This window comes from Haliotis rufescens, unplaced genomic scaffold (genome assembly GCF_023055435.1).
Source record: "Haliotis rufescens isolate VD_foot unplaced genomic scaffold, xgHalRufe1.0.p SCAF_9, whole genome shotgun sequence".
NCBI classification, from domain to species: domain Eukaryota; kingdom Metazoa; phylum Mollusca; class Gastropoda; order Lepetellida; family Haliotidae; genus Haliotis; species Haliotis rufescens.
Window position 1 is genome coordinate 29,138,435 of NW_025964383.1, and position 26,755 is coordinate 29,165,189.

General features: G+C 39.9%; 1 protein-coding gene across 2 annotated transcripts in view; it reads left to right on the forward strand.

Annotated features, from left to right (window-relative positions):
* The window catches only part of LOC124130842 (sodium/hydrogen exchanger 1-like), a 67,978-nt gene that overhangs the window by 20,092 nt on the left and 21,131 nt on the right, over positions 1–26,755 (forward strand). For both annotated transcript variants that reach the window (XM_046493873.2, XM_046493862.2), the window contains exons 3-10: positions 3,463–3,508; positions 5,389–5,430; positions 8,264–8,335; positions 8,793–8,874; positions 9,638–9,665; positions 22,311–22,426; positions 23,259–23,334; positions 23,662–23,732. In XM_046493873.2, the coding sequence (XP_046349829.1) occupies positions 3,463–3,508; positions 5,389–5,430; positions 8,264–8,335; positions 8,793–8,874; positions 9,638–9,665; positions 22,311–22,426; positions 23,259–23,334; positions 23,662–23,732 (533 nt within the window). The remainder of the gene's footprint in view (positions 1–3,462; positions 3,509–5,388; positions 5,431–8,263; positions 8,336–8,792; positions 8,875–9,637; positions 9,666–22,310; positions 22,427–23,258; positions 23,335–23,661; positions 23,733–26,755) is intronic.

Here is a 26,755-nt window from a genome sequence, read left to right on the forward strand (position 1 = left end):
CTTGTCATCCTTCTCCTCTTACACCACCTCCTTGTCATCCTTCTCCTCTTACACCACCTCCTTGTCATCCTTCTCCTCTTACACCACCTCCTTGTCATCCTTCTCCTCTTACACCACCTCCTTGTCATCCTTCTCCTCTTACACCACCTCCTTGTCATCCTTCTCCTCTTACACAACCTCCTTGTCATCCTTCTCCTCTTACACCACCTCCTCGTCATCCTTCTCCTCTTACACCACCTCCTCGTCATCCTTCTCCTCTTACACCACCACCTTGTCATCCTTCTCCTCTAACACCACCTCCTTGTCATCCTTCTCCTCTTACACCACCTCCTTGTCATCCTTCTCCTCTTACACCACCTCCTTGTCATCCTTCTCCTCTTACACCACCTCCTTGTCATCCTTCTCCTCTAACACCACCTCCTTGTCATCCTTCTCCTCTTACACCACCTCCTTGTCATCCTTCTCCTCTTACACCACCTCCTTGTCATCCTTCTCCTCTTACACCACCTCCTCATCTTCCTTCTCCTCTAACACCACCGCCCCATCTTCCTTCTCCTCTTACACCACCTCCTTGTCATCCTTCTCCTCTTACACCACCTCCTTGTCATCCTTCTCCTCTTACACCACCTCCTCATCATCCTTCTCCTCTTACACCACCTCCTTGTCATCCTTCTCCTCTTACACCACCTCCTTGTCATCCTTCTCCTCTTACACCACCTCCTCATCTTCCTTCTCCTCTAACACCACCTCCTCATCTTCCTTCTCCTCTTACACCACCTCCTTGTCATCCTTCTCCTCTTACACCACCTCCTTGTCATCCTTCTCCTCTTACACCACCTCCTTGTCATCCTTCTCCTCTTACACCACCTCCTTGTCATCCTTCTCCTCTTACACAACCTCCTTGTCATCCTTCTCCTCTTACACCACCTCCTCGTCATCCTTCTCCTCTTACACCACCTCCTCGTCATCCTTCTCCTCTTACACCACCACCTTGTCATCCTTCTCCTCTAACACCACCTCCTTGTCATCCTTCTCCTCTTACACCACCTCCTTGTCATCCTTCTCCTCTTACACCACCTCCTCGTCATCCTTCTCCTCTTACACCACCTCCTCATCTTCCTTCTCCTCTAACACCACCTCCTCATCTTCCTTCTCCTCTTACACCACCTCCTTGTCATCCTTCTCCTCTTACACCACCTCCTTGTCATCCTTCTCCTCTTACACCACCTCCTTGTCATCCTTCTCCTCTTACACCACCTCCTTGTCATCCTTCTCCTCTTACACCACCTCCTTGTTATCCTTCTCCTCTTACACCACCTCCTTGTCATCCTTCTCCTCTAACACCACCTCCTCGTCATCCTTCTCCTCTTACACCACCTCCTTGTCATCCTTCTCCTCTAACACCACCTCCTTGTCATCCTTCTCCTCTAACACCACCTCCTCGTCATCCTTCTCCTCTTACACCACCTCCTTGTCATCCTTCTCCTCTAACACCACCTCCTCGTCATCCTTCTCCTCTTACACCACCTCCTTGTCATCCTTCTCCTCTTACACCACCTCCTTGTCATCCTTCTCCTCTTACACCACCTCCTTGTCATCCTTCTCCTCTAACACCACCTCCTTGTCATCCTTCTCCTCTTACACCACCTCCTTGTCATCCTTCTCCTCTTACACCACCTCCTTGTCATCCTTCTCCTCTAACACCACCTCCTCGTCATCCTTCTCCTCTTACACCACCTCCTTGTCATCCTTCTCCTCTTACACCACCTCCTTGTCATCCTTCTCCTCTTACACCACCTCCTTGTCATCCTTCTCCTCTTACACCACCTCCTTGTCATCCTTCTCCTCTAACACCACCTCCTCGTCATCCTTCTCCTCTTACACCACCTCCTTGTCATCCTTCTCCTCTTACACCACCTCCTCGTCATCCTTCTCCTCTTACACCACCTCCTCGTCATCCTTCTCCTCTTACACCACCTCCTCGTCATCCTTCTCCTCTTACACCACCTCCTCGTCATCCTTCTCCTCTTACACCACCTCCTTGTTATCGTTCTCCTCTTACACAACATCCTTGTCATCCTTCTCCTCTTACACCACCTCCTGGTCACTCCTACACCACCTCCTCGTCATCCTTCTCCTCTAACACCACCTCCTTGTCATCCTTCTCCTCTTACACCACCTCCTTTTTATCCTTCTCCTCTTACACAACATCCTTCCTCCTCCACCTCCTTCTCTTCCTCCACCTCCTTCTCCACCTCCTTCTCTTCCTCCACCTCTTCCTCCTCCACCTCCTTCTCTTCCTCCTCCACCTCCTCTTCCTCCACCTCTTCCTCCTCCACGTCCTCCTCTTCCTCCACCTCTTCCTCCTCCACCTGCTTCTCTTCCTCCACCTCTTCCTCCTCCACCTTCTCCTCTTCCTCCACCTCTTCCTCCTCCACCTTCTCCTCCTCCTATTTCTGCTTTATCCCCTCCTCCTTGTCATCCTGAGGGGGTTTCCTTAGACAAGAGACTTTTCGAAATATGCTTCCCAGCACCCTACAGTGAATGAAATAGAAATGTGACCGTGTCGCGCCGCAAAGGCATCTTGAATTGTATACCCCAAAGAGCTGAGAATGACATTCAAGAACAAACAGATCCATTGTCTGGGGTAAAAAGGGTGTAGCACTTTTAACATAGAGAGCATGATAAGTATACTCATTATGATCTAAAGTTTGAAATATAATCAGCCATTTCTGCCTTTTGCATTTTTTCTTCAAACTTACTATTTTAGGTTTTGTTTTGTCCATCTGTTTAACCTTTCGCTACCTTATTAGTTATTAGGGCTGGTGGGGTAGCCTAGTGGTTAAAGTGTTTGCTCGTCACGCCGAATACCAGGATTTTATTCTCCACATGGGTACAATGTGTGAAGCCCATTTCTGATGTATTCCTGAAAGCGGTGTTAAAACAAACACTCACTCACTCACTCACTCACTCACTCACTCACTCACTCACTCACTCACTCACTCACTCACTCACTCACTCACTCACTCACTCACTCACTCACTCACTCACTCACTCACTCACTCACTCACTCACTCACTCACTCACTCACTCACTCACTCACTCACTCACTCACTCACTCACTCACTCACTCACTCACTCACTCACTCACTCACTCACTCACTCACTCACTCACTCACTCACTCACTCACTCACTCACTCACTCACTCACTCACTCACTCACTCACTCACTCACTCACTCACTCACTCACTCACTCACTCACTCACTCACTCACTCACTCACTCACTCACTCACTCACTCACTCACTCACTCACTCACTCACTCACTCACTCACTCACTCACTCACTCACTCACTCACTCACTCACTCACTCACTCACTCACTCACTCACAGCAAGCCTTAATTTTGAGCATGTGTAGAACACTCAAGCTGTACTTGTTCTAACAGGTGTGATTATTTCAGGGTTCCATTATGCTGACTTCTTATCATCAAAGCTGCCTGAGTCTTGGTAAGATATGTTAAATATAGAATTAGATTGGGTTTTTTCACGATGCATGTTTTCAGGAAGCCCACCATGTCTCAATCCCAAATATCAAATGGCCAGTCCCACAGAACTTTATGCATCTTAGGGACAGACCTGGGTTCCGTTCCCTGTTTGGGTATTGCATTGTATGGAATCCATTGTTGGTATTCCGCACTTAAATATGGCTTGACTCAAGATGGAAGCAGCCAAAGCTACCAATAAGCAGTGTATTTGCATAAAATACCCCAAAAAATATTCGAAACCCAACAACTTTCAATTAACTTGCGTACAGAAACGCATGCATTAAATGAAAAACTCAAATGTATAAAAACAACATGCTAGCTACCCAATGAAGTAGCTGAATGAATACACAATTACGATGCTAATTTTCTTTCCGAGACAAGTCTATATATTTAGAACAGTTACCATGGTTATGTACATCGAAAACATTATATCATTTTTTTTGGAAATAATAAAATGTTCACTCATTTGGGGAAATACCTGATAGAGTGATGAAAAGATGAGTGAAAAAATAATGGTTACCCAATGAAAAATGTTATTACCCAATTAAAATAGAAACCCTAGAGTTAAAAACTCAATTGCTCAAACAGTTATCTGGAGCTCTGGGCAGTATACAGGCCAACTCACTCATTCACTCTGGTGAATTTGAGATATTTAAGAACTGAGTTTAAAATATTTTGCATTTATGGAGGTATAAACATCACAGAAAAACAGTATATATTTCTACATAAACTCATAAGCATTTTGAAGTCAAGTTCTTATAAATAAATATGTCGATAACTTCACAGGCTGCTTATTTAATCATTGATTAAAAACTCAGAAGACAACCAAATAAATAACATCATTCACAGTAACACAAACAGTGTCCATTCTATTGTCAGCTAATTAAGGAAAGAATCTGTTGTCTGTAGGGTGTGGCCTAAAGGTTTTTTGGTCTAAGGAACCATGAATGCTTAGCCAGTCAAATGCTGTAGAATCACTTGTACTTGGTACATGACTGAATAATCATTAATGCTTCAGATCATGCATAACAAACCTATCCCTCCAGGCCTCAAGACCCGTGAAGATTCCGGGGTAGAATAGGTCTTCAGCAACCAATGCTTGCCGTAAGTGGCGACTATGCTTGTCGTAAAAGGCGACTAACGGGGTCGGGTGGTCAGGCTCGCTGACTTGGTTGATGCATGTCATCGGTCCCAATTGCGATGTGTTATTGCCATGAGACAATAGGTGATATTTTCCTCACTTTCAAATCATTTTCGGTTTACAGTGAATTGGTGTGGTGATGAATAGTTAAAATCTGTTGTCATAGTTACTCGGACTGTGTGGTATTACGGCTATACCAGTATACTGCAATTCGCTTTTCAGACAATACAAATAGCAGTAGTATTTTTCCGTTCTTCGGTATATTGGGTAAAAATATATCACAATTTTCATTGTAATTTGTATCATTAACCTAAAATCGATACAGAAATTCATTCACAAATGATGTTCCTCTTCGAAATGGATTGACAAAACTGAAAGTGCGGGAGTGATTTTTTTTCTCTCATCGTTATCTCCCCTGTATCCATGACTACAAAATGGTGGCGACTGACCATGCTGATTAATATTTACTGAAGTAATTACAAAATAGAATCTACATGTACAATCAGTGTCAATCACTGCAAAGCACTTTAACATCCAATATATCGCAACACATGTATATTGCAATCGAGATACCTGTATTGTAATATATTTCAGTACATTTTACATAACACAGCCCTAATGGTTACCAGTTATATCAGTCCAGAGGGGACTTTTCTTTGAATTGTTTTTTTATTTATTTATGTCATGCCGTTTTGTTCCAGCCTGCTCATCCTGATTGGAACTGTTATGGGCGCCATCCTCACGTAAGTTGAATATGTTGAAAGAATTCATTTTATTTTAACGCATTTCCTAAAATTATGGGAATGCAGGCGAACATTTTCAGACCAAATCTCAATGGTAGAAAAAGAGGTCAGCAAATTTCCCAAACCATAATTCTGTGAACAAATACTACTCAAAAGAAGTTACCGTATTCGACGTAATAAGTGCCCGCTTTAATAAGCGCCCACTGCGATATTTGCTAATATATTGACTAGTGAACAATCCCAATTAGCACCCCTTCCGATTGATCAATGTACACAAGACTTATTTATTCGTGTATAATACGCACTCGTGTGTTATATGTACCCTGGCAATTAAATTCTGGAAAAAAATCTATATATCTGTCGTATATAAACATTTCAGGCTGTCAGAATAAACCATGAAATTTACGATCTTTCAACTCTTTCAACTGGTTTTTTTCACCAAAATATATTCTAATAAGAGCCCCCTGTTTCTAATTTGGAGAGTCCCCTGGGCGCTTATTATGTCGAATACGGTAATAACTTCTTTTAGTAGTATATTTTACAGGGGCACCTGTTTAATGTCTGCCAGTGAATATTTGAAGAGTCTGTTGCCTTTAAGCAATGTCTATATATCAACTGGACGAAATATCATTTCAGAATTATTATTTAACAGATCAATATCCATTCCCTTCAATTTATATTTTTTGAAAATATACATATGATCTTCGAAAAAGTGTCAAAATATTAACATGATCGTGTTCATGTGTACTTTAAATCTGCAAAGTTTTGCAAGCAGGAAAGTATTGTGAAAACTGTGAGTGAGACACTCTCACAATAGTTTCATGACACAGCAATTTTTGCAGACCAACAACAAACAAACAATGTAAGGAGGCCTGATTTTCATGCAAATCCACACTCTGTCAAACCAGCCAGTGCATGATTAAATAAATAATCCTCACATGCTGTGTTTCTGTAATTACACACAGTCACTCAGTGTCAACAGTATTACCAGGGAAAGTTCACATCTCGTCAAGCTGCTTACATAACAACGAGTCGTCCAGACATACGCCAGCCAGTTTGTAGTGTCAGATAAACACGTTTCTCCAACACATGCATCAATTAAGTTTAAAAATAACAAAGTAAATATTTCATCAGACAGCTTCCTACTTATTAAAATAAGACATGCAAAAAGAGCTTTGACATTTGGAAATTTAACAGGCTCTCACAAAATTTTCCAGACGCAGTTAAGACTACGGTTAGCCATTTTCAATAATTTTGTAGCGGCCATAAAATTTACACATGTTTAAAAGCCATCTTGCTTTTGATCATTTTATGAAGGTATACATACTTTGGGTTGAGGGTTAAGTCAGGTAGAGCATGCTAGATTATCCCAATATCATTGCATGTTTGTCTCCTGATCAATCTCATTAAAATCAGATCTTAGTTCTCGCTTCCGCTAAACAAAGATCTGAGGACATCCCATTACGGGTCACGTCAGACCGACCTTGCGCGAACTTTGACCGACCAATGGAATGACCAATCAGAAGGCAGTTTTCTCGTGCTTTACGGCACTTATTTCAAATTGGCGACTACACTTCGAAACATATTTTGATATTCTCGATTACAAATTTAACACCTGAACAAAAGAACATACTGGAATGGCTAATAAATGGTCTAGATTGTAAGGAATTAGTCGTTAAACCCGTAACTATCGTTCAGAATACCCCATGTTAAAGTTTTCGAGGTTGCATGATTAGAAATCACATTCCGACTGTCACTTTTATAATCTGGTAAGCGACGCTCTGATTGGTCTGAAGATAGGTCGTTCTGACGTGACCCCTAATGGGATGTCTTCAGATCTTTGTTTAGCGGTAGCGAGAATTAAGGTCTGATTTTGATGAGATTGGTCTCCTGATTATCCTTTACCGTTTTACATAGTAAACACAAATACATTGTCTTTCGATTTGTGGTGTGAGGAACAAATCCACTGTATTATACCTCTGTATACTGAACTCAGCAAGTTGCTCTCTGATTCTACCAGGACTTTGGGCAATGCTAAAATCTGTAGGGGCCATCAAAGGTTTGAAATCACAATGACAGCCCTGATATGAAAACCGCATTTGAGCCTGCTAAATGAAGCATTTGAGACCTCAAGCTGTACCTGCAGCTAAAGATTCAATGTTGCATTATCAAATTGACAGGTAACAGTAGCTCTACTTTGAAACACAGTGTGAGTACCTGTGTGTATGTGTGTGCATCTTCCTGAGGCAAGGGAGTTAACTGACTATATGAGCCCAGTTTCCACCCTTGCCGAAATAGGCTGGAATTTCCAGGCCCGATAGTAGTGCCACTAGTGGCTATTCAAGTTATGTCCCTTCTATGTCCCTCCAACTGACCAATCGGGTTCCACCTCTCGTATCACTTGCATTTCCTTCCAACAAAATGGCGGCTCCCCGTCAAGACGATCTGATCGATAATCAAGATCTTTAGTGTAATAAAAAGAGTCTTATCTCGCGAAGTGTATCAGATCACTTGAGCACCTTGCTTAAAAACATGAAAAGATTTGCTGTCGACACTCAGATGGCGGTACACATGCTTTGTAAATCATGCAGTCGACCGAAATCTGCACATTGAAATCCATGTTGTTTGCGAACCGGATATCTAGTTCGACACGCTATTTTAATTGGACCATGCATGAACTCGTTAGTCCAGCCAAAATGTAACTCTGGAATTCCATCCTAGTTTGGCAAGGGTGGAAACTGGACTTGAATAGTCAGATAAGTCCCTTGCCTCAGGAAGATGACCTGTGTGTACCTGTGTGTACCTGTGTGTACCTGTGTGTATCTTATTTCAGGTTATCTGGTGCAGTAAAGTATATCCCAGCATTCTTCTCTCCACACACATTCTTCCAGTACCTCCTTCCCCCGTGAGTATGAACTTAGCTCACCTGGCCTCGTCATCCCTCCCAGGGTGATTCCCAGGTAGCACTTAGGTTGAAGAGCTAGCTCCCCATGCTTGTCATAGGAGGCAGCCATGCAGGGGATCAGGTGGCCACGATGCTTGCTGATTGTGTTACCATGGCTACCTGGGAAGACCCACTCCCAGCAGTGGTCTGTCTGTTTTATATATAATGGTACCCAGACAGTGTTACCATGGCTACCTGGGAAGACACCCTGACAGTGTGGGGCATTGCAACATGCAGTCAGTCAGGCTTAAGTTGTGGTACTAAAATACTAAATACGGTGAAATGATGTGATAAGAATATTTATTATCCTGCCAGACAAATATTGTCTATGAAATCAAACTTGTAATAAACCTGCTGTCCAACAAACTAAAGTACCAAATGACAGGAGATTCATGTCAGTATTCTTTCCTTGTTTCAGAATCATCTTGGAAGCATCCTTCAGCCTCCATGACAGGACGTTTGCTGACAACATCGGATCTGTCCTTCTCTTCGCTGTCGTGGTGAGCTAAAGACCTCTAGAGACATGAGTGAATGAATGTTATACAGTAGTCAGCATCAATACTGCTTCAAAAAAGAGTCCCTTGGGGGTTTACTGGTCAGAACAGGTCCCCAGTAACCAATGCTTGTCATTCAAGGCAACATAAGGCTAAAAAATATAAGTCTTGGTTCTCAGGCACTGCCTGCATCATCATAAAGTTCGCCGCCTGTTTCGGGGTTTTTTCCATTTAAAAAAAATTAAAAAAATCCTTAGATATTCCAAGTCCAACGGTAGTCAAATACTGTAATCCAGTATTTTACTCATCAAGGAATACATTTATGTAGTGAGGCCTTTTCCCGGGTTGATTGTACACAATTGTTTATTTATTACACAACTGTTTATTTGTTTACATACTAGTTTGAACAAGCAAAAAATAAAAAAGATACTGCCAGCCCGAACTATATTTTCAAAAACCATTGCCTGAGAACCAGTTCCTTTATTTTGTTAAGCCTAATGGTGATCAGACTTGTAGTGGTTGTAGTTTGCATGTTATCATACACTGACAATATGGATAGTTGCTCATAATATCAATCACTGGTTTGTCTGGCCCAGATGCATTTTTACAGGTTGTCATATGTTATATAGCTGGAATAGTGCTGAGTGCCATGTTAGATACAAAGAACACACAAACATTCATCAGAGAGGACCGTAAATAATTTGAGACTCTCCTGCATTCTGTCTACCATGGCCAAGCACAAGCATTATTGTCTTGTTTTTCATTTCAGGGTACCATAATTGCATGCTTTACTTTAGGTAAGTACAACAGTTTGGCATTAAACATTCCGTCCCCATTCAGCATCCTCTCATATTGATATACATGTAGTAATCTACTTTTGACAACACTTCTCTTGTATCCTTATGCTACACTGTCTTATTTAGGCTTGACCGCCTCCGTGGTGTAGTGGTAGAGCGACCGCCTGGAGAGCAGAAGGTCCGGGGGTTCGATCCCCGGCCGCGTCATACCAAAAGACGTTTAAAGATTGTACTTGTTGTTACCCTGTCTGGCGCTCGGCATTAAGGGGCTAAAACAAGGACTGGTCGGCTCGGAGTCAGTATACTGTGTCTGAGTGGGGTATTGATGTTAAACTGCGGCATGGTATCTCAGTGAGCTAGCACTATAAATCGGTATCAGTCCGAGGAGTACAAGCAGCCACACAAACACATACACATACTTGCACGTCGCTATATAAGTGCAATAATCTTGGACGCGACGTTAAAACCCAATTTCACCTCACCTCTCCTTATTTAGGCTTAATTTCTTTCTTTTATTACCCATTTACGCATCTGCCGAACATAATCAGGATTGTGGGAAAAAGTAAGATGTTAAAAGCTATCTTTATTGACGCCGAGTCTGATTATGATGTTTATGATTAAAAAATAATTGAAGCGTCAATCTCATCCTCTATATCTCCAGGGCTCACATTTTGGTAAACCTCACTAACCGCTGACTCTGGTCAGTTTTTCAATGTTGAATTTCTTGTAAAATCGATCGTAAGCCAACCCAACATTGAGCCTGGTTTGTAAGTCGCATTCTGATTGGTCCGTTAGACTGGATGACGTAGCAAATCAAATTGGCTAATGAAAATCAAGGGTGGGTAATTTTGGGATCGCGTTGTAGGTTTACTGAAATTCGAGCCTTGAGATATAGAGCATGTGCCAACTCCAACCAAAGGTTTTGAGAAAAAATCTGTAAACCAACTGAAAAAAGAAAGGCATACCTGGTTCGGTGCAGGGCAACATTGCGGTGTAAAACATGCACCAGTGCAGCCTATTATTGAAAAATGTTACCAAATATTTCCTCGGCAATGCACCGAGTGCATCTTAAACAAAATTCAAATTTGTGTCCGATTGATCTTTTTATTGGTCTGCACAACAACCAGTCCTTGAAAACACTCAGTACCTAAACTTTGCTCTGTATTACTGTTCTCTGTGTTGTGTTCGGAGATCTGAAATTTTACATATTTAAACTAGTTTATGCATTCAACTTTGATAAATTTATGGGACCAGGGTGCAACCTGGTTTTCATGTCAACATTCATACATTAAGCTCAGGAAACAGATTCAGTCTAGTGTTCCGACTGAACAGGTAAACGTAAAAGATTAGGAAAGGATGTGACTTGCCAATTGACCTTGAAGCAGGGGTACAAGCAGAACACTCTGTTGATAAATAGGAATCAGCTGTAACGGATACATCGCGGTTGGGAAATAAAGGCCTACGTACAATACACTTGCAAATACACCCATTGGCGTGACATCCCGCTCTCAATAGATACAGCCCTCCCCCTACCATAGGGGCATGTGCACAGACTGTGAGTGCAGGCTCGGTGCAAGTTGACTTTTACTCCTTTCAAAATCACAGGAAGTATGTTAAAATCAAGTAATCTAATACCACTTGCGTCTCCCAGACCCTAGACAATACTGTATTCGACATAATAAGCGCCCAGGGTGCTCTCAAAATTAGAAATAGGAGCTCTTATTAGAATATAATTTTGGTAAGAAAAATAACGGGGTTGAAAGAAGGTAAATTTTGTGGTTTATGCTGACAGCCTGAAATGATACAAAAGAAAAGTCTGTGCATATTACACTCGACAGATATATTTTTCCTGAATTTAATTGCCCATACTTAAGGGTGCATATAACATGAGTGCGTGTTATACACGAATAATTAAGTCTTGTGCACATTGATCAATCGGAAGGGGTGCTAATTGGGATTGTTCATTAGCCAATATATCAGCAAATATAGCTGTGGACGCTTATTAGAGCGGGGTGCTTATTATGTCGAATACGGTAAGTTAAAAACGGAGCCCCACTCAAGTCTTGAATGACTTGGCCAGTCTGGATTGACTCAACCCTGAAATTAAGGATTGTTCTGGGCTCCATTTACATATTTTTTTTATTTTGAAGATATATTTTATAAAAAGATAACTTTATTTCTGGGACCAAATGTCAGTGTCACCTGCATTAGCTCTTTCACTGCTCTCTCTGTCGTGTTTACAACCAATGCCTCCCTCCATTAGACAGCATGTCAATATTGACACAGTGTAGATTTTGTAAGGGAATACAATTATCGTGACACAGGCTAGGCAAAGACAGATGATTAGTTTTCATAGATATATATGAGTGAGTGAGTGAGTGAGTGAGTATGGCTTTTAGCAATACAATTATCATGATACTGGCTAGGCAAAGACACATGATTAGTTTTCATAGATATATATGAGTGAGTGAGTGAGTGAACGAGTTTGGCTTTTAGCAATATTCCAGCAGTATCACGGCGGAGGAAACCGGAAAATGGGCTTTACACATTGTACCAATGTGGACTGGCTAGGCAAAGACATCATGATTAGTTTTCATAGATATATATACCAAAAGACGTTAAAAGATGGTACTTGTTGTTACCCTGTCTGGCGTTCGGCTTTAAGGGGTTAAAGCCAGGACTGGTCGGCTCGGAGTCAGTATACTGTGTCTGAGTGGGGTATTCATATTAAACTGCGGCATGGTATCTGAGGGGGCTAAAACAAGGACTGATCGGCTCGGAGTCAGTATACTGTGTCTGAGTGGGGTATTCATATTAAACTGCGGCATGGTATCTGAGGGGGCTAAAACAAGGACTGGTCGGCTCGGAGTCAGTATACTGTGTCTGTATACATGGTACAGGAGAATAACACAAGCAGAGGATGAAGATGAACATTTGGTGTAACGAACTATTTATTCCATGTTTATGGGTGGAAATAACACATTATGGCAAACTGTGCATTGTTACACTATAATTTGGGTAACATACTAATACCTAGATCTTGCATTATTTCATATTGATGCAATCGTTACATCAAAACTTTATGTGTCATAATACATTTATGTATCAGTGAGTCATCCCACACCTAGTTTTGATGTTTAAGCATAGCTTGGGATTCGAAGAATCTGCTTCACACATATTTCTTCATGTTTTTCTCGTCTCCATCCTCAACCAGCAAGAGAGCGGCCCAAAAAAAATATTTAAAAAATATTTAAAAATTTTAAAATGCTTTTCACTGTGTAACTTATTTTACAATTTTATGATAATAGTTTTTGGAGTAGATCTAGTCACTTTGTGTTGGAAACAAATTTTTAATAAATATAGTCGAAGAAAGATCAAGCAAAGGAAGGAGTAATTTTTTTATAACATTGGTGCATAAATTTCCACAGTGGTGGGGAAAATTGAGATAAAACTTTTTATTATTTCACATTGGAATGAACATTCAAGAGATGGGAAACACAGAAAAAATACGGCCAGCCTAGGGATTGGGATTCGAACCCAGACCACAACGGAATGGTATATAACGTTAGGTGTACAACATGTATTGGAGATTGTTAAGCAGAGTTGATAAATAAAATCAGTGATTATAATCATATAGATCTTTAATCATTACAAAAGGAAACTGAAACTTTATTCTTGATGATAAGGAATTTAATAAATAATCATTTGGAAATGTTGCAAGGAGAAAAAAATGGGGAAGTATTATTTTTCTCAAATCAGGAACAGTGTGTATATAAAGAAATATATCCCAGTTTCTTGATCACAGGGCTGCTGTTTTCTGTAGTCCCCACGTCGTATCCCACGTCTTCACGTCAGAGTGTGGGATAGTCAGCAGGACAGTACTGTAACAATAAGGCAATATATATTGATTGATGATTGACTGTATCATTTCAGAGTCCCCCCACAGAATTTCAAACGTAGAAATGGAGGTATGGCCCAGTTTATTGTGACAGCCTGTTACACTAATGGGACTTACTGAAATAGTGGGAGAAATAATGACAATATAACCACGACTGTATGCGTCACTGTAGGAATCCTATTTGTCATATAACAACGATTGTTGTTACTGAGAACAGATTAGGTTACACCCCTACTTTATTGTAGATTAACAACTATAAAACATTGGCAAAGATGTATCAGAACAATTCGGGGTAAATACCTGTTCATCTGAAGTCTTCAATTGAAAACAGATTCTTTTAATGTGTCTTACCAAGTGAATTCTAGCTAATTTATACCATTGATATCAGTGTAAAATTAAGGTCAGGATGACACAGCTAAAACCATAAAGGCACAGTGAAACTTAGTTCCTTGTGGCTTAAGGACACGATAGAGACTTGGAAATCCTGTCTTCTTAATAACACTACCTGCTAGTAATGTATGTAATTTATAACCACAAAGCGATGTGACAAACACTTGGAAAATGATGAACTTCTGAAGTAGTTAGTTCACAGAATGATTCACATTGAGTATTCTGAAACGAAAATGGGTATTTTCAATCTGGATGAAAACGAAGGGTCAAAAATTCTAAATTACATTTCTAATGACCAATCAGAATGCTAGTTACAAATGTTGGGTTGGCGATATCAACAACATGGCGACCAGTCCCATTGATTGCGATAGAGTTTGCAAGAAATTACACATTGAAAAACTGACTGACATGCAAAAGAAAGCCCTTAAAAATGTTTTTGATGGAAGGATATCTTCATGTCCATTAAAACTGGCAAAGGCTTTGATTTCTAGGCCAAACAAGTTACTTCCCTTACCCATTTCCATTTTGCTTATCTCAATGTTGATTGGTTGTTAAAATGGTAATGACAGTCAAGGTCGGGTAATTCAAGATTGCATGAACTACAGGAATGGTCACAGTGTAGGTTTACCAAAATGCAAGCACTGGTGATATAGAGGATGATCTAGCCTCACTGAGATCGATGATGATGATGATGATGATGATGATGATGATGATGATGATGATGATGTCTTCAAGTTGGGACACTTACAGTCCAATGGGCACCAGACACTTAAACATCTTTATGCATGGCCTGTGGCACACTTGAGAAAAAAATATATATATGGACTTACTCTGATGGCCAACATGTAACCAAGATACCACCAATACTTTGTGATTTTGCTAAGTTATGGAATACCGTAAGGGATGTACTTTGCACCCGAGTTGTTTGTGTAAACGAGGTCACCGTGAGAGTCTACTGAGATACAGTACAGAAGGGGCGGGGGCACTTATAAGGACAGTGTGCGAGAACACTCTCAAGTTCCTCCCAGCCCAGTTAACAGAGGAGTTTTCCATGTCATTCACATCATGGTGAAGTTTTCACTAGCTACAGAATACTGATGAGATTGTCCATTTGTTACAATCAAGCAAACTAATATTTTCAAATTTGTTTCATGATTCTGCACTTTGTTCACTAAAGTATTCTGACTCGTAGAACCATCATGATGAATATATTTAATATTCTAATTAGGGCTGAGATGAGTCCAAATTTACTACCCAGGTACCCAACCCCCTATTACCCGACCCTACGGGGGTATCCGCTGGAGGCCTCAAGAGTTGGGTGTAAAATGTCTGATTGGGAATTGTTTTATCAAAGCCTTGGCAAAAGGTATTTAGATACACATATGAAACGATCTTACCAGGTCATGTGGAGTAGCAGGATGTGGAGTCATCCCAAAGATGACATCCTCACCTTGTCAGCTTGCTGACGGGGTTAACCTCTTTGGTCATGTGGACAACGCGTCCGACCTCTGATCAGAAGGTGCGTGGTTCGAATCCCATCACGGCACTCGGAAATTTTATGGCCGCTACATTGGCGCACAACATGGGGCTGAGCATGTTCGTATTAAATTTGAGCAAAATAAGCCTCAGTACCCTACAATGCAGCCCAGGACGTGCCTTCTGATGACGGGGGAGTATGTAGCAGGATGTGGAGTCATCCCAAAGATGACATCCTTACCTTGTCAGCTTGCTGACGGGGTTAACCTCTTTGGTCATGTGGACAAGGCGTCTGACCTCTGATCAGAAGGTGTGTGGTTCGAATCCCATCACGGGACTCGGAAATGTTATGGCCGCTACATGTACATTGTAGTTGAATTAAGCTCTATCTTTATTCAAACATATACAAGTCAGAAGGAATGTGTGCATAGTCAGAAAGAAATGCGAACATTAGTGAGTTTTAATGAATTTTTGTCATTAAACAATGTGAATATCCACAGGTCTGGGTACTCAGGACCCACCCAACCCGAGTACCCGAGATACCCCTCCCAGCCCCTATTCTACTAGAGGAGGCTCTACAGGGATGCTTGTTACAGCTGATCAAAGATAAGGCATATCCTAGCAAAGACTGAGATTAATGTTTATTTCCCGACCATACACAAACAATGTGTCAATGTCTCTGTGTAGTAAATGTGTTTTTGAAAAGTTGATTGCTGGTTATGTGTGTGTTTAATCAAATGTTCCTGGTTTGAACAAATGTTGACACAGCATGTGCTTTCTCAGTGTGTCTGTATGGCAAAGTAGGAATTTACTTCCATTACTATAGATATACTGTATTTTAAGTAATAAGCGCCCATGGCTCTCTCAAAATTAGAAATAGGGAGCTCTTGTTAAAATATTATTTTTGTGAAAAAAACAGTTGAAAGATAAATTTCGTGGTTTATGGTGACAGCCTGAAATGTTTATGTACGACAGATATATTTTCCCAGAATTTAATTGCCCATTATTAAGGGTGCATATAACACACGAATGTGTATTATACGCGAATAAATAAGTCTTGTGTACATTGATCATTCGGAAGGGGTGCTAATTGGGATTGTTCACTAGCCAATATATTAGCAAATATCGCCTTGGGCGCTTATTAGAGCGGGGCGCTTATTACGTCGAATACGGTAGCTCAGTTGAATGTCTCCCATATCAATGATATAACATTTAATACATTTACCCTATTAACCGTTTTAAATGCCCTGCTCCAGTAAGCACCCCCTTACCAAGTTCTACACCAATTTGTAAGTAATCTGTACAAACAAGCACCCCTACTGAGACCGGAAATGTACATAGTGGTGTAACTTTGTGTACCGTATATGACCGCAGATAAGCCGACCCCGTAGATAAGCCGAGGTGTTAACTTGACCATTGAAATACGAAAGAAAATGATATGACCTGTAGATAAGCCGAACCAGGAAGTGAAAGGCAAACAACACTGCGAAGTCGGACTGCAAGACATGTGCCGGTACACGCAGATATTCAATAATATAAGATGAAAAACGTTGTAATTATGTTGAAAAAGTCATTAATATTTCTAATAAAGATTTAACAAACCAGTCATCCACTTTCATAATGTGGGAAGCTGTTTCTCTTGTCTTTTTTTAATCTCATAATAATCATTGTATGTTGCCATCAACAACGAAGTGCCATTTTGTGAATCGGTGTATATAGAATTATGAACCCGTGAGAAAATATATCAGCTAGAGCGAAGACTCTCGGTTTGAATGCCGCATCGTAAGCATGGCGTTTTCGTTTCAACCTCATGATGAGAATGTCAGTCAGTAAAAATATAGCAACTTTTATACCACTAATGTTCGTTAATCCAATTGAATTAAATAAACTATGAACACATTACAGATTTTTTTACATAAAACAGCAGTGCATAAGGAGTGTAGCGCATATAATTGTCAAGTACCTATTATGAAAAAGGTTTTGCATTCATCAACGTTCAATTAAGTTTCTTCACTACCACTGGATGCTAATGGTTACACACAACCAAATGTTTTCCCATAGACTTCTATAGTAACGTTATGATTTTTTTTAAAATAACTAAGCATTCAACAGCTATTACCTGTAGGTGTGTGCACAGTTTGGCCTTAGAGCAGCAATAAAAAAAATAAAAATGACTAGCTTAGCCAGCTCCTTTTCCGAGTACCGGAAGCTAAACACACCACCCCCAGTTTCGCACCAGATGTCACCTACTTGAAAATAGCTGTGGTCACATTCAGCAAAAGTCATCATGTTGAAAAAGACAGTACTAAATATAGAAGAACATGGTCAGTTTTAATAACTGGATGGATGTACATTTGAAAGACATAAAAATCTTACAGAATATCCTCCAATCACAGCCTGCAGATATCTCTCGATCTGCACTGAAGGCTCCCTACGAAAACCGCACTCTCCAAACTGGTACTGATTTGGTGTAGTAGAACCTAATGAATTTAACCCTTCGGCAATGTTCTAAGTGTCTGGGGCTCTGATTATGGCAAATGCTATACTGGGGTACATTATTTTCATGATGAGAATCTATCTTGACAGTCCAGTCTCCCAGGGAAATCATGGGGAAACCCAGCCATTTGGGGAAAGTTTAAGGGAAAAAAAATGGCCGGTTGCTGCGCATCTCTTACACAACTGGGCGCCACAATTCAGTGTGCAGAGTTGTTTCCCTTGGGCATGCCAGAACCTGACTGTGGGTTTGAGTCCCAGTTTGCCCTGAATATGTTTCTAGGTTTGTCAGCTCATACTCATGTTCGTGGATTTCACCAAAATAGTAAACGTCAGACACCTACGTCACATCGGGCTTTCCTCCCACATTAAGCAGACACGCTGTGATATAAGTGGAATACAGATCAAAGCAGCATTAAATCTAACTCCCTCACTTAACACAGCCCTTGATGAGCTTATGGAGCCCTACTGGAGCCCCAATGAAGCCCTACTGAAGCCCTACTGAAGCCCTACAGGACCCCTACTGGAGTAAGTGAGTGAGTGAGTATGGTTTTACGCCGCTTTTAGCAATATTCCAGCAATATCACGGCAGGGGACACCAGAAATGGGCTTCACACATTGTACCCATGTCAGGAATCGAACCCGGGTCTTAGGCGTGATGAGCAAACGCTTTAACCACTAGGCTACCCAACCGCCCCGACCAGTACTGGAGTCCTCAGGGAGCTAAGTACCTGTTAGGAGGAATTATCAAAACAATGAACCGACTTCCCGACAACGTGAAATATTGGTGATTGCCTGTACAGATATACATGTACCATCTCTGTTTTGTGGAACAGCCAAGGTTTATGACCCTGCCATTATCGCCACCCCTATAAAAGTGCACCAGACTCACAATAAATATTGATTAAACAATTATTATAGTGATCAATATAGTGATCAAAATTCTCTTGTATTATGTAAACCATTGCTGCTGACATGTGTTGCAATTTATTGCAACAACATGTTACACTAGATTACCTATTGATGAGGCCCTTTGTTTGTTTGTGTACACACAAACAGCCCATCCAATGGGTGAGCGACCCCATGACACCCACTCCACGACCAGGTGGTTCCCGGGGAGACAAATAAGTTAACAGAACTATTTCAAATACGCTTTGATCGCCCACTGTGGACTGGTCATGTTATATATGGGGTGGGCCGGTGAATAGGTCTCAGGGCTAGTCGTAATCAATAGTCGTAATCAATTTGGACGACCCCACCTTCTTTCTCTGTCATTTTCTCATGATTCACCCACCCACCCTACTCCTTAATCTTATCATCCCAGCACCCCCTATAACAAATAAGCAGTCCCTTATAAGTAGTTTGTGTCATATTTTTAAAAGATGATATAGTATTGTTTGTTTTCTAATTTCTGATAAATTATTTTTCTTTTTAATCCTTAGGCGACATTCTTTTTATTTCTTGGTTTACACATGCGCCGTTCTTTCAAGGTCCACATTTTAAAAAAATATAAAAAATAAAAATTACTCCTTGTTTTATAACTGCTGATCTTTACTTTAAAAAAAGCATAAAAAGTACAATCAAAAAAGGAATTTTGTTTCCTCATCAAGTGTAAAGCAAAGGGAAGTCACTCTGATATTTCTCGCTGAGATGCTTCTCTTATACCATCAAAGCTTGTCAACACAAAGGGCAGTGTTGACCAGTTTAATCGCCCCCAAAATAGTATTATTAGTGTCTTTCATGCATTTCACAATAACATGAACATTGTTTTATTAACCTGAGAGTTTTTTTTTTATATATATGTTTGCCAACCTCACTTTTGATATAAGTTTGAAATACGTAAACCAAGAAATTTAAAAAATGTCGCCTTAAGTGTGTTTTCTTATTATCGTTGTCAATATTTTTACGCGAAAATCTGTTACTTCATTTCTGTTGAAAAGTTTTTATATAATCCTCCATAGTAGCTCACTGAGTGAGTTGATGTGACGAAGTGACTTGTCCTTTGAACAAATACTAGGATACAGGTCCAAGTTAACACTGACATCATATGATCACTCGAAAATATACTGTTTTGGAAATTTTATCAAATTTTATCCATGAATCAAATGTTTTTAAGAAATGTAGATGTGTAAACCAAGTTACCATGGTAAATGTTCCACAAGTTATAAGTATAATAACATTTTCAGTCACTGGAGATCTATGTGCATCTGTTGTGTTGTCAGAAATAAAATACCTTGCTTAACACAGAGCTTTTTAAGTAGGGATAAGATATATGGATGAACAACTTCTTTAATACAATGAGGAGCGACGTTTCGGTGTAGGTTCTAACACTGTTATCAAGCAAGTGTAGGTGTAGGTTCTAACACCGTTAGTGATCACAGTGTTAGTACCTACACCGAAACGTCGCTCCTAATTGTAATAAAGAAGTTGTTCATCCATATATCTTGTGCTTACTTGGTACTATAACTCCTAAATGCCTCTCAAAAAAGTTACAGAGCTTTTTGTTTTGGAAAATATAAGAGGTGAACAGTGCTCCAGACAAATGTTGTTCTCAGTGTTAATTGTTAACATAACGTGTCTATTTGTTCTCAAATATTCATCTAAACATCATTAAACTTCTGTTTAATGTATTGGATATTACCCTCCGCTTAAATGGGAACATTTCATATTAATGGTAAACGGATTTCTTCCTAATCCTGCATTATGATTGGCTAATAATAACACTCAAATTTCTGTCGTCTCAGTTGTGTTTACTCAAGTTGGGCAACAAAATACTAATGTACAACACAACGTCATTGAATTATAGTGGTGTATTATCGTACCATTACTCTTCAATTTCACAAATGAGCAGTACAGTACTTATTGGTTTAAAAAATATATCTAATACTCGTCAGTTCTCATAATGACTCATATTCCTCGAAAAATCTTGAACACTGGGTGAAAAAGACATTACGTGAGTTGTCCATACATTTGAAGTAAGTAAAAGGTCTGTATACTATAGACCAGCTGTAAATAAAGAGTGCCATGGTGTACTGCATTTCCTTTATCAACTCACTAATACAAGTAAGTTACATTTTCTGAATTGACAGTTTACATTAACATGCAGACAAAGGGAGGGAACTCTGGATGGTTTGGTCATACTTGAAGGACCCATGAAGATCCGGGGTAGAATAGGTCTTCAGCAACCCGTGCTTGCTGTGAAAGGGGACTATGCTTGTCGTAAGAGGTGACTAACGGGGTCGGGTGGTCAGGCTTGCTGACTTGGTTGATACATGTCACAGTATCCCAATTTATGGATGTCAATGTCTTTATTATGAGGAACACAACGTTTAGGAGTATATACTTCCTCCTCCATCAGGTGAATGAATGCTATGAGGCAGAGAACATATATATATGTACATATGTACATGTAAGAACAACAACAGTAATAAGGTAACTAAAGGTAACAGAACAAGGGAGGGCAACAGATAGTTGGCGCTGATAGGTGATTAGCAAAACACAATGGAAGCCAACACTGTACAGTACTTAGTGCTGATAGTTATGGACAACCGGAAGCCAGGACAGTGTTTTCACAATCATAACTAATGATGTTACTCAAGCACGCCTATGACTGGATATTAGGGCTGCAACGAATAACCTATGAGGCGAATACGATTTGTATCACGAATATAGGGTAATGAATACGAATATTAATTCACCAATACAATAACAAGTCAGCAGTTGATGTATTATTTGTCATATTCAGCATGTTCAGTGAGGCATAAATTATTTGACATGGTTTGTTAATTATCTATATTATACATTTATATACTGCACTTGTCCAGGTACTTAGTCTTAGTATCTGCTCAAATGCTACAATGACCAGTGACCAAATTCCCGTCAAATTAAATATTATAAGAGTGTTGTCTTAAAAGAAACCTATGCATATCATATGTTCTTATGGATGTTTTAGGTACAGGGTATGTAAATGCACATGATTGCATATTCATAAATATTCGATTCTAGTGGCCACGAATAACGAATTCAATTCATGAATGGATATGGTTCGATTCACCGAATACGCGAGTGAATCGTAACGGCCCTACTGGATATGATATAGATTTGTATCAAATTCTATGGAAGCTGCATGTTTGGCAAGTCTAGATTACTGCAGTATCTGAAAATGAAGAGAGTCACTGGGTTCCCTTTTATTATATTTTTATTAAGATAACTGAACAACTTTTTTTGTCTGTATGATATGTTCATTTCAGAGACTAGATGTTAGTCTAGCATCTTGGCTAAAAACACTTGTTGTGTTTGTATGAAGTATGTAGTAGCATGCATTTCAGTGAATGAGTGTAAATAAGCTTCTTGAAATTGGTCTTTCGAATTGTTTGTTTTGTTTTCAGGTTTAACCCTCTATGGGTTGGCCATCAGCGGAGGGATGGGAGTGCTTCCATTTGAGTTCACGTTGGTGCAAGTGTTGATCTTTACAGCTCTCATCGTGGCTGTGGACCCAGTTGCAGTAAGTCGGGCAACAGATTCTATAGGTGCCTCACAATCACCCATTCGGTTATCTTTACCCAATATTTGCAACAGATGTTTGTTCAAGAATGCATTTATGCAGATAGCAATGAAATGGGTCATTTTTTTTAAGTGTTTGGTCCCTTGTGATCTTTAAAAGTTCATTGACTCAATCTCATTAAAATCAGATCTTAGTTCTCGCTACCGCTGAACAAAGATCCGAGGACATCCCATTACGGGTCACCAATGGAATGACCAATCAGAAGGCAGCTTTCTCATGCTTTAAATTACGGCACTAATTTCAAATTGGCGACTTCACTTCGAAACATATTTTGACAAATTTCGATTATAAATTTGAAACCTGAACAAAAAACATTCTGGAATGGCTAATAGATGGTCTAGATTGTAAGGAATTAGAATTGTAATGATTAGAAATTACATTCCGGCTGTCACTTTCATAATCTGGTAAGCGACGCACTGATTGGTCGGATGAGAGGTCGTTCTGACGTGACCCCTACTGTGATGTCTTCAGATCTTTGTATAGCGGTAACGAGAACTAAGGTCTGATTTTAAAGAGATTGTTCATTGACTAAAAGTAACAATGTACAACTTGCTTGTCTTTCCATGAGGATTAGATATCTAGGGCAGAATAGGCCCATGGCAACCAACAATATCTAACAATAATAAATGCGTAAAACCCTTCAGGTTCCAATGTTTCATGTAAACCTATCTACAAATAAGATTTATTAATTGTGATAATAAATGGATTTTGGGGCCATGAATCAGCCATGAATGTGACAGACAACTGACAGTGATGTGATGGTGTTCCCCAGGTTCTGGCAGTGTTCCAGGAGGTGGGTGTCAACGACTGTCTCTACTTCCTGGTGTTCGGCGAGTCACTTCTCAACGGTAAGGTGAAGCCAAGCAGACACTTGACATTGTCCCCAGCTGATGTTTCAGGGAGATCCACTCCCTCTGTCAGGGAATCTCCTGGAACCTGACACCAATGTAATCTGTGTGATATTAGATTTGTCCAAGAGTTATGTTACCAACTGCAGACAACCTGCATTTAACACATGTTTTCTAACCCTGCCCATGTAAGAGTGAATATTATCCTACCCTATTTTTTATCCTGGTGATGAAATTTTCCAGAGTCAAATATGTAAAATGCTGCATCCATGACTGCAAATTTGAACACAATCCAATTGAGCCAGTACTGCATGTGTTTTGCTGCAGATGGTGTGACGGTTGTACTGTACCAGGTGTTTCAGACCTACAACGATCTACCAACGATCGGAGCTGACCAGGTGAGCTAGGGCCATCACAATGTGGTGTTTAAAGGTGACAGTTTGTATCTGTTAGCAGACCAGGTGAGGGCCATCACACTGTGGTGTTTAAAGGTTACAGTTTGTATCTGTTAGCAGACCAGGTGAGCTAGGGCCATCACGATGTGGTGTTTAAAGGTTACAGTTTGTATCTGTTAGCAGACAGGTGAGGGCCATCACAATGTGGTGTTTAAAGGTTACAGTTTGTATCTGTTAGCAGACAGGTGAGCTAGGGCCATCACAATGTGGTGTTTAAAGGTTACAGTTTGTGTCTGTTAGCAGACAGGTGAGGGCCATCACAATGTGGTGTTTAAAGGTTACAGTTTGTATCTGTTAGCAGACCAGGTGAGCTAGGGCCATCACAATGTGGTGTATAAAGGTTACAGTTTGTATCTGTTATTTTTCTATTCAGTGTGTGAAGCCTCTTTTTGATGTCCATTGATGTCATATGGCTGGAATATCGGCCAAAGTAGTGTAATAGTTGTGATGTGTGACAACAACAAAAAAGTGTAAAATCTGACCTGTATTGCCTGTATTGTTTGGTGTTTGATAACCCCTCTGCAGGGACTGATGTATTGGAGAAAACACGCTCACGAGGTTTTGGTAGACAGAGCATGCCCTGGGGAGAGGGAAAAACCAAGGGGGCGAAGCCTCCGCGGTTTTTCCTGACCCCCAGGGCATGCTCTGTCTACCAAAACCGAGGGAAAGTGTTTTTCCATGCTTATAAACCGAAAAAAGAAACTTAAAACAACATTTATCAACATTTTTATGTTTCGAACATACTTTCCATGAACCTTAGGAAACGAGCGTAAAATATCTGTTGCTGGCGTACGGATCTTGAAAAGGACATTCTAAAAAACAGTGAGGCTTATCAACACCTCTGTAGCCTCGTGGTACACTCACTGGGCTACAGATATGAAGGTTGCAAGTTCGATCCTCGGGAATATAAAGAAAACATTTGTCATTTGATTTTACATTTCATTACATGTTACAATCTGAACGGAAGTTATATTAATAAAATACCCAGGACATTATATAAAATCCCTGGGATATTATATAAAATCCCTGGGATATTATATAAAATCTCTGGGATATTATATAAAATCCCTGGGATATTATATAAAATCTCTGGGATATTATATAAAATCCCTGGGATATTATATAAAATCCCTGGGATATTATATAAAATCCCAGGGACATTACAACGTCCCTGTTTATGAGATTTAACCCGATTGGAAAGTAAAACCTCTCAATAGGTTTTAATGCCTATAGAAAGAAGTCTCTTACTTAATAGCGATCCCAATGAATAGGTTTATAATCTCATACCATCAACCAGTGCATTGTCCGGCCCATTGATATTTCTGACTGAGATGATAAATATGGATCATTAGCCCAGTTTGTTTCCATATCGAAGATATCATTTATTGGGAATGAGAAGTGTCTTATGCCAGCCATTTTTATTTCTAACATAAGATATTTACTATGTCGACAACATGAGGGCAATAATCTGTTTAGCATATAATTTAGCAAATAATGCTTGTTTAAAATGTAATTTCACTCACTGAAGAAGCTTTATAAATTGAGTAGGAATTCCATTTTTTAGTGAACCACCAAATTTATCATATAGTGCCAAATGACTTGCAGGCATATTTATCACTATGGTGACATGTTTGAAAAAATATCTTAGGAACAGTAGTATGTAGCTTCTTTTGGAAAGGAGGCATCGCTTTGATCATCGTAGTGCCACCAGTGACCAATCATATTCCACCTCTCATATCACTTGCATTTGCTTCAAACAAAATGGCAGCACCCAGTCAAGATGATATGACCAATAATCAAGATATATATTGTAATAAAACGGGTCTTACTTTGTGGATTGCATCAAATCATGTGAGGATCTTGATTAAAAACTTGAAAAGATTTGGAAAATCCTGCAATTGGCTGAAATCTACACGGCAGTTTATGAACCGGATGTCGATTTCGTTATGCGATTTTGATTGGACTATTCACAGACTCGTTCGTCCAGCCAAAATGTAACTCCATATTTCCAGCCTAGTTAGGCAAGGGTGGAAACTGGACTTTTATTGTTGGTTAGCTCCCTTGCCTCGGGAAGATGCCAAGTGATATCTGGGGCTTGAAATAAGTTGCTGCTAGGCGATCTCATTTGCATATTTTTTTATCATGATACCAACTTTATTGGATTGTTTTATTGCATCGACAACACTAACTATTACTTGATAAACAGCCTCTATTCACTCACTCGAGTTTCACATGAAAACTTTTGCATTTGGCTGTTGGGATTCCTGGCTACCAAAGATCCCAGTTGCAAAGGTTGACTATTGGGGCTATTTTCACTATTAGGCCAGGCTTTTTATATTTTTAGGATTACGGATATTTCAGCCCAAAGTCCAGGATTGGAGGAGGGGAAAAAAAATTAAAATGCCAGATGCATTTTTTTTAATGGAGAATGCCTCTGGCATACTTAATGAATATAGTCTGTGCTCAAAAGACCACCATTTGTGACGATAAAGCCCCTTGTAACAATAAAAATTCTACCACTTACAACACGGACAATTGTCAAGGGAGGCTATTCATGTTCGGCTTTGAGATCAACAAAGATCAATTATGTATCTCTTTACTAGTTTACAGTGGTAAATTCATAAGTGTTTTATTAAAAGGTGATGATAACAAATAAAATAACTGACTACACGGCTATCGGGGGGGGAAAAGAAAATGGCAATAAGATTTATTTCATTTTTTACAATTTCTCAAAAATTAGAGTCGGCGGGTCCGTAATCCGAAAAATATAAAACACCTGGCCTTAGGATTGTATGGCAATAGTAGCCCACACTATTGTAATAGTATTGCGATAGTAGTATACCAACTTTAAGGCTTCATAATTATATTGAATCAATCTAATAGAAATGAATGAAGTGTTGCTGACTATCTCAAAGACAGACATTTGTCACTACTCAAACCAAAGAGCTCTCATCTGAAGTTGTCGT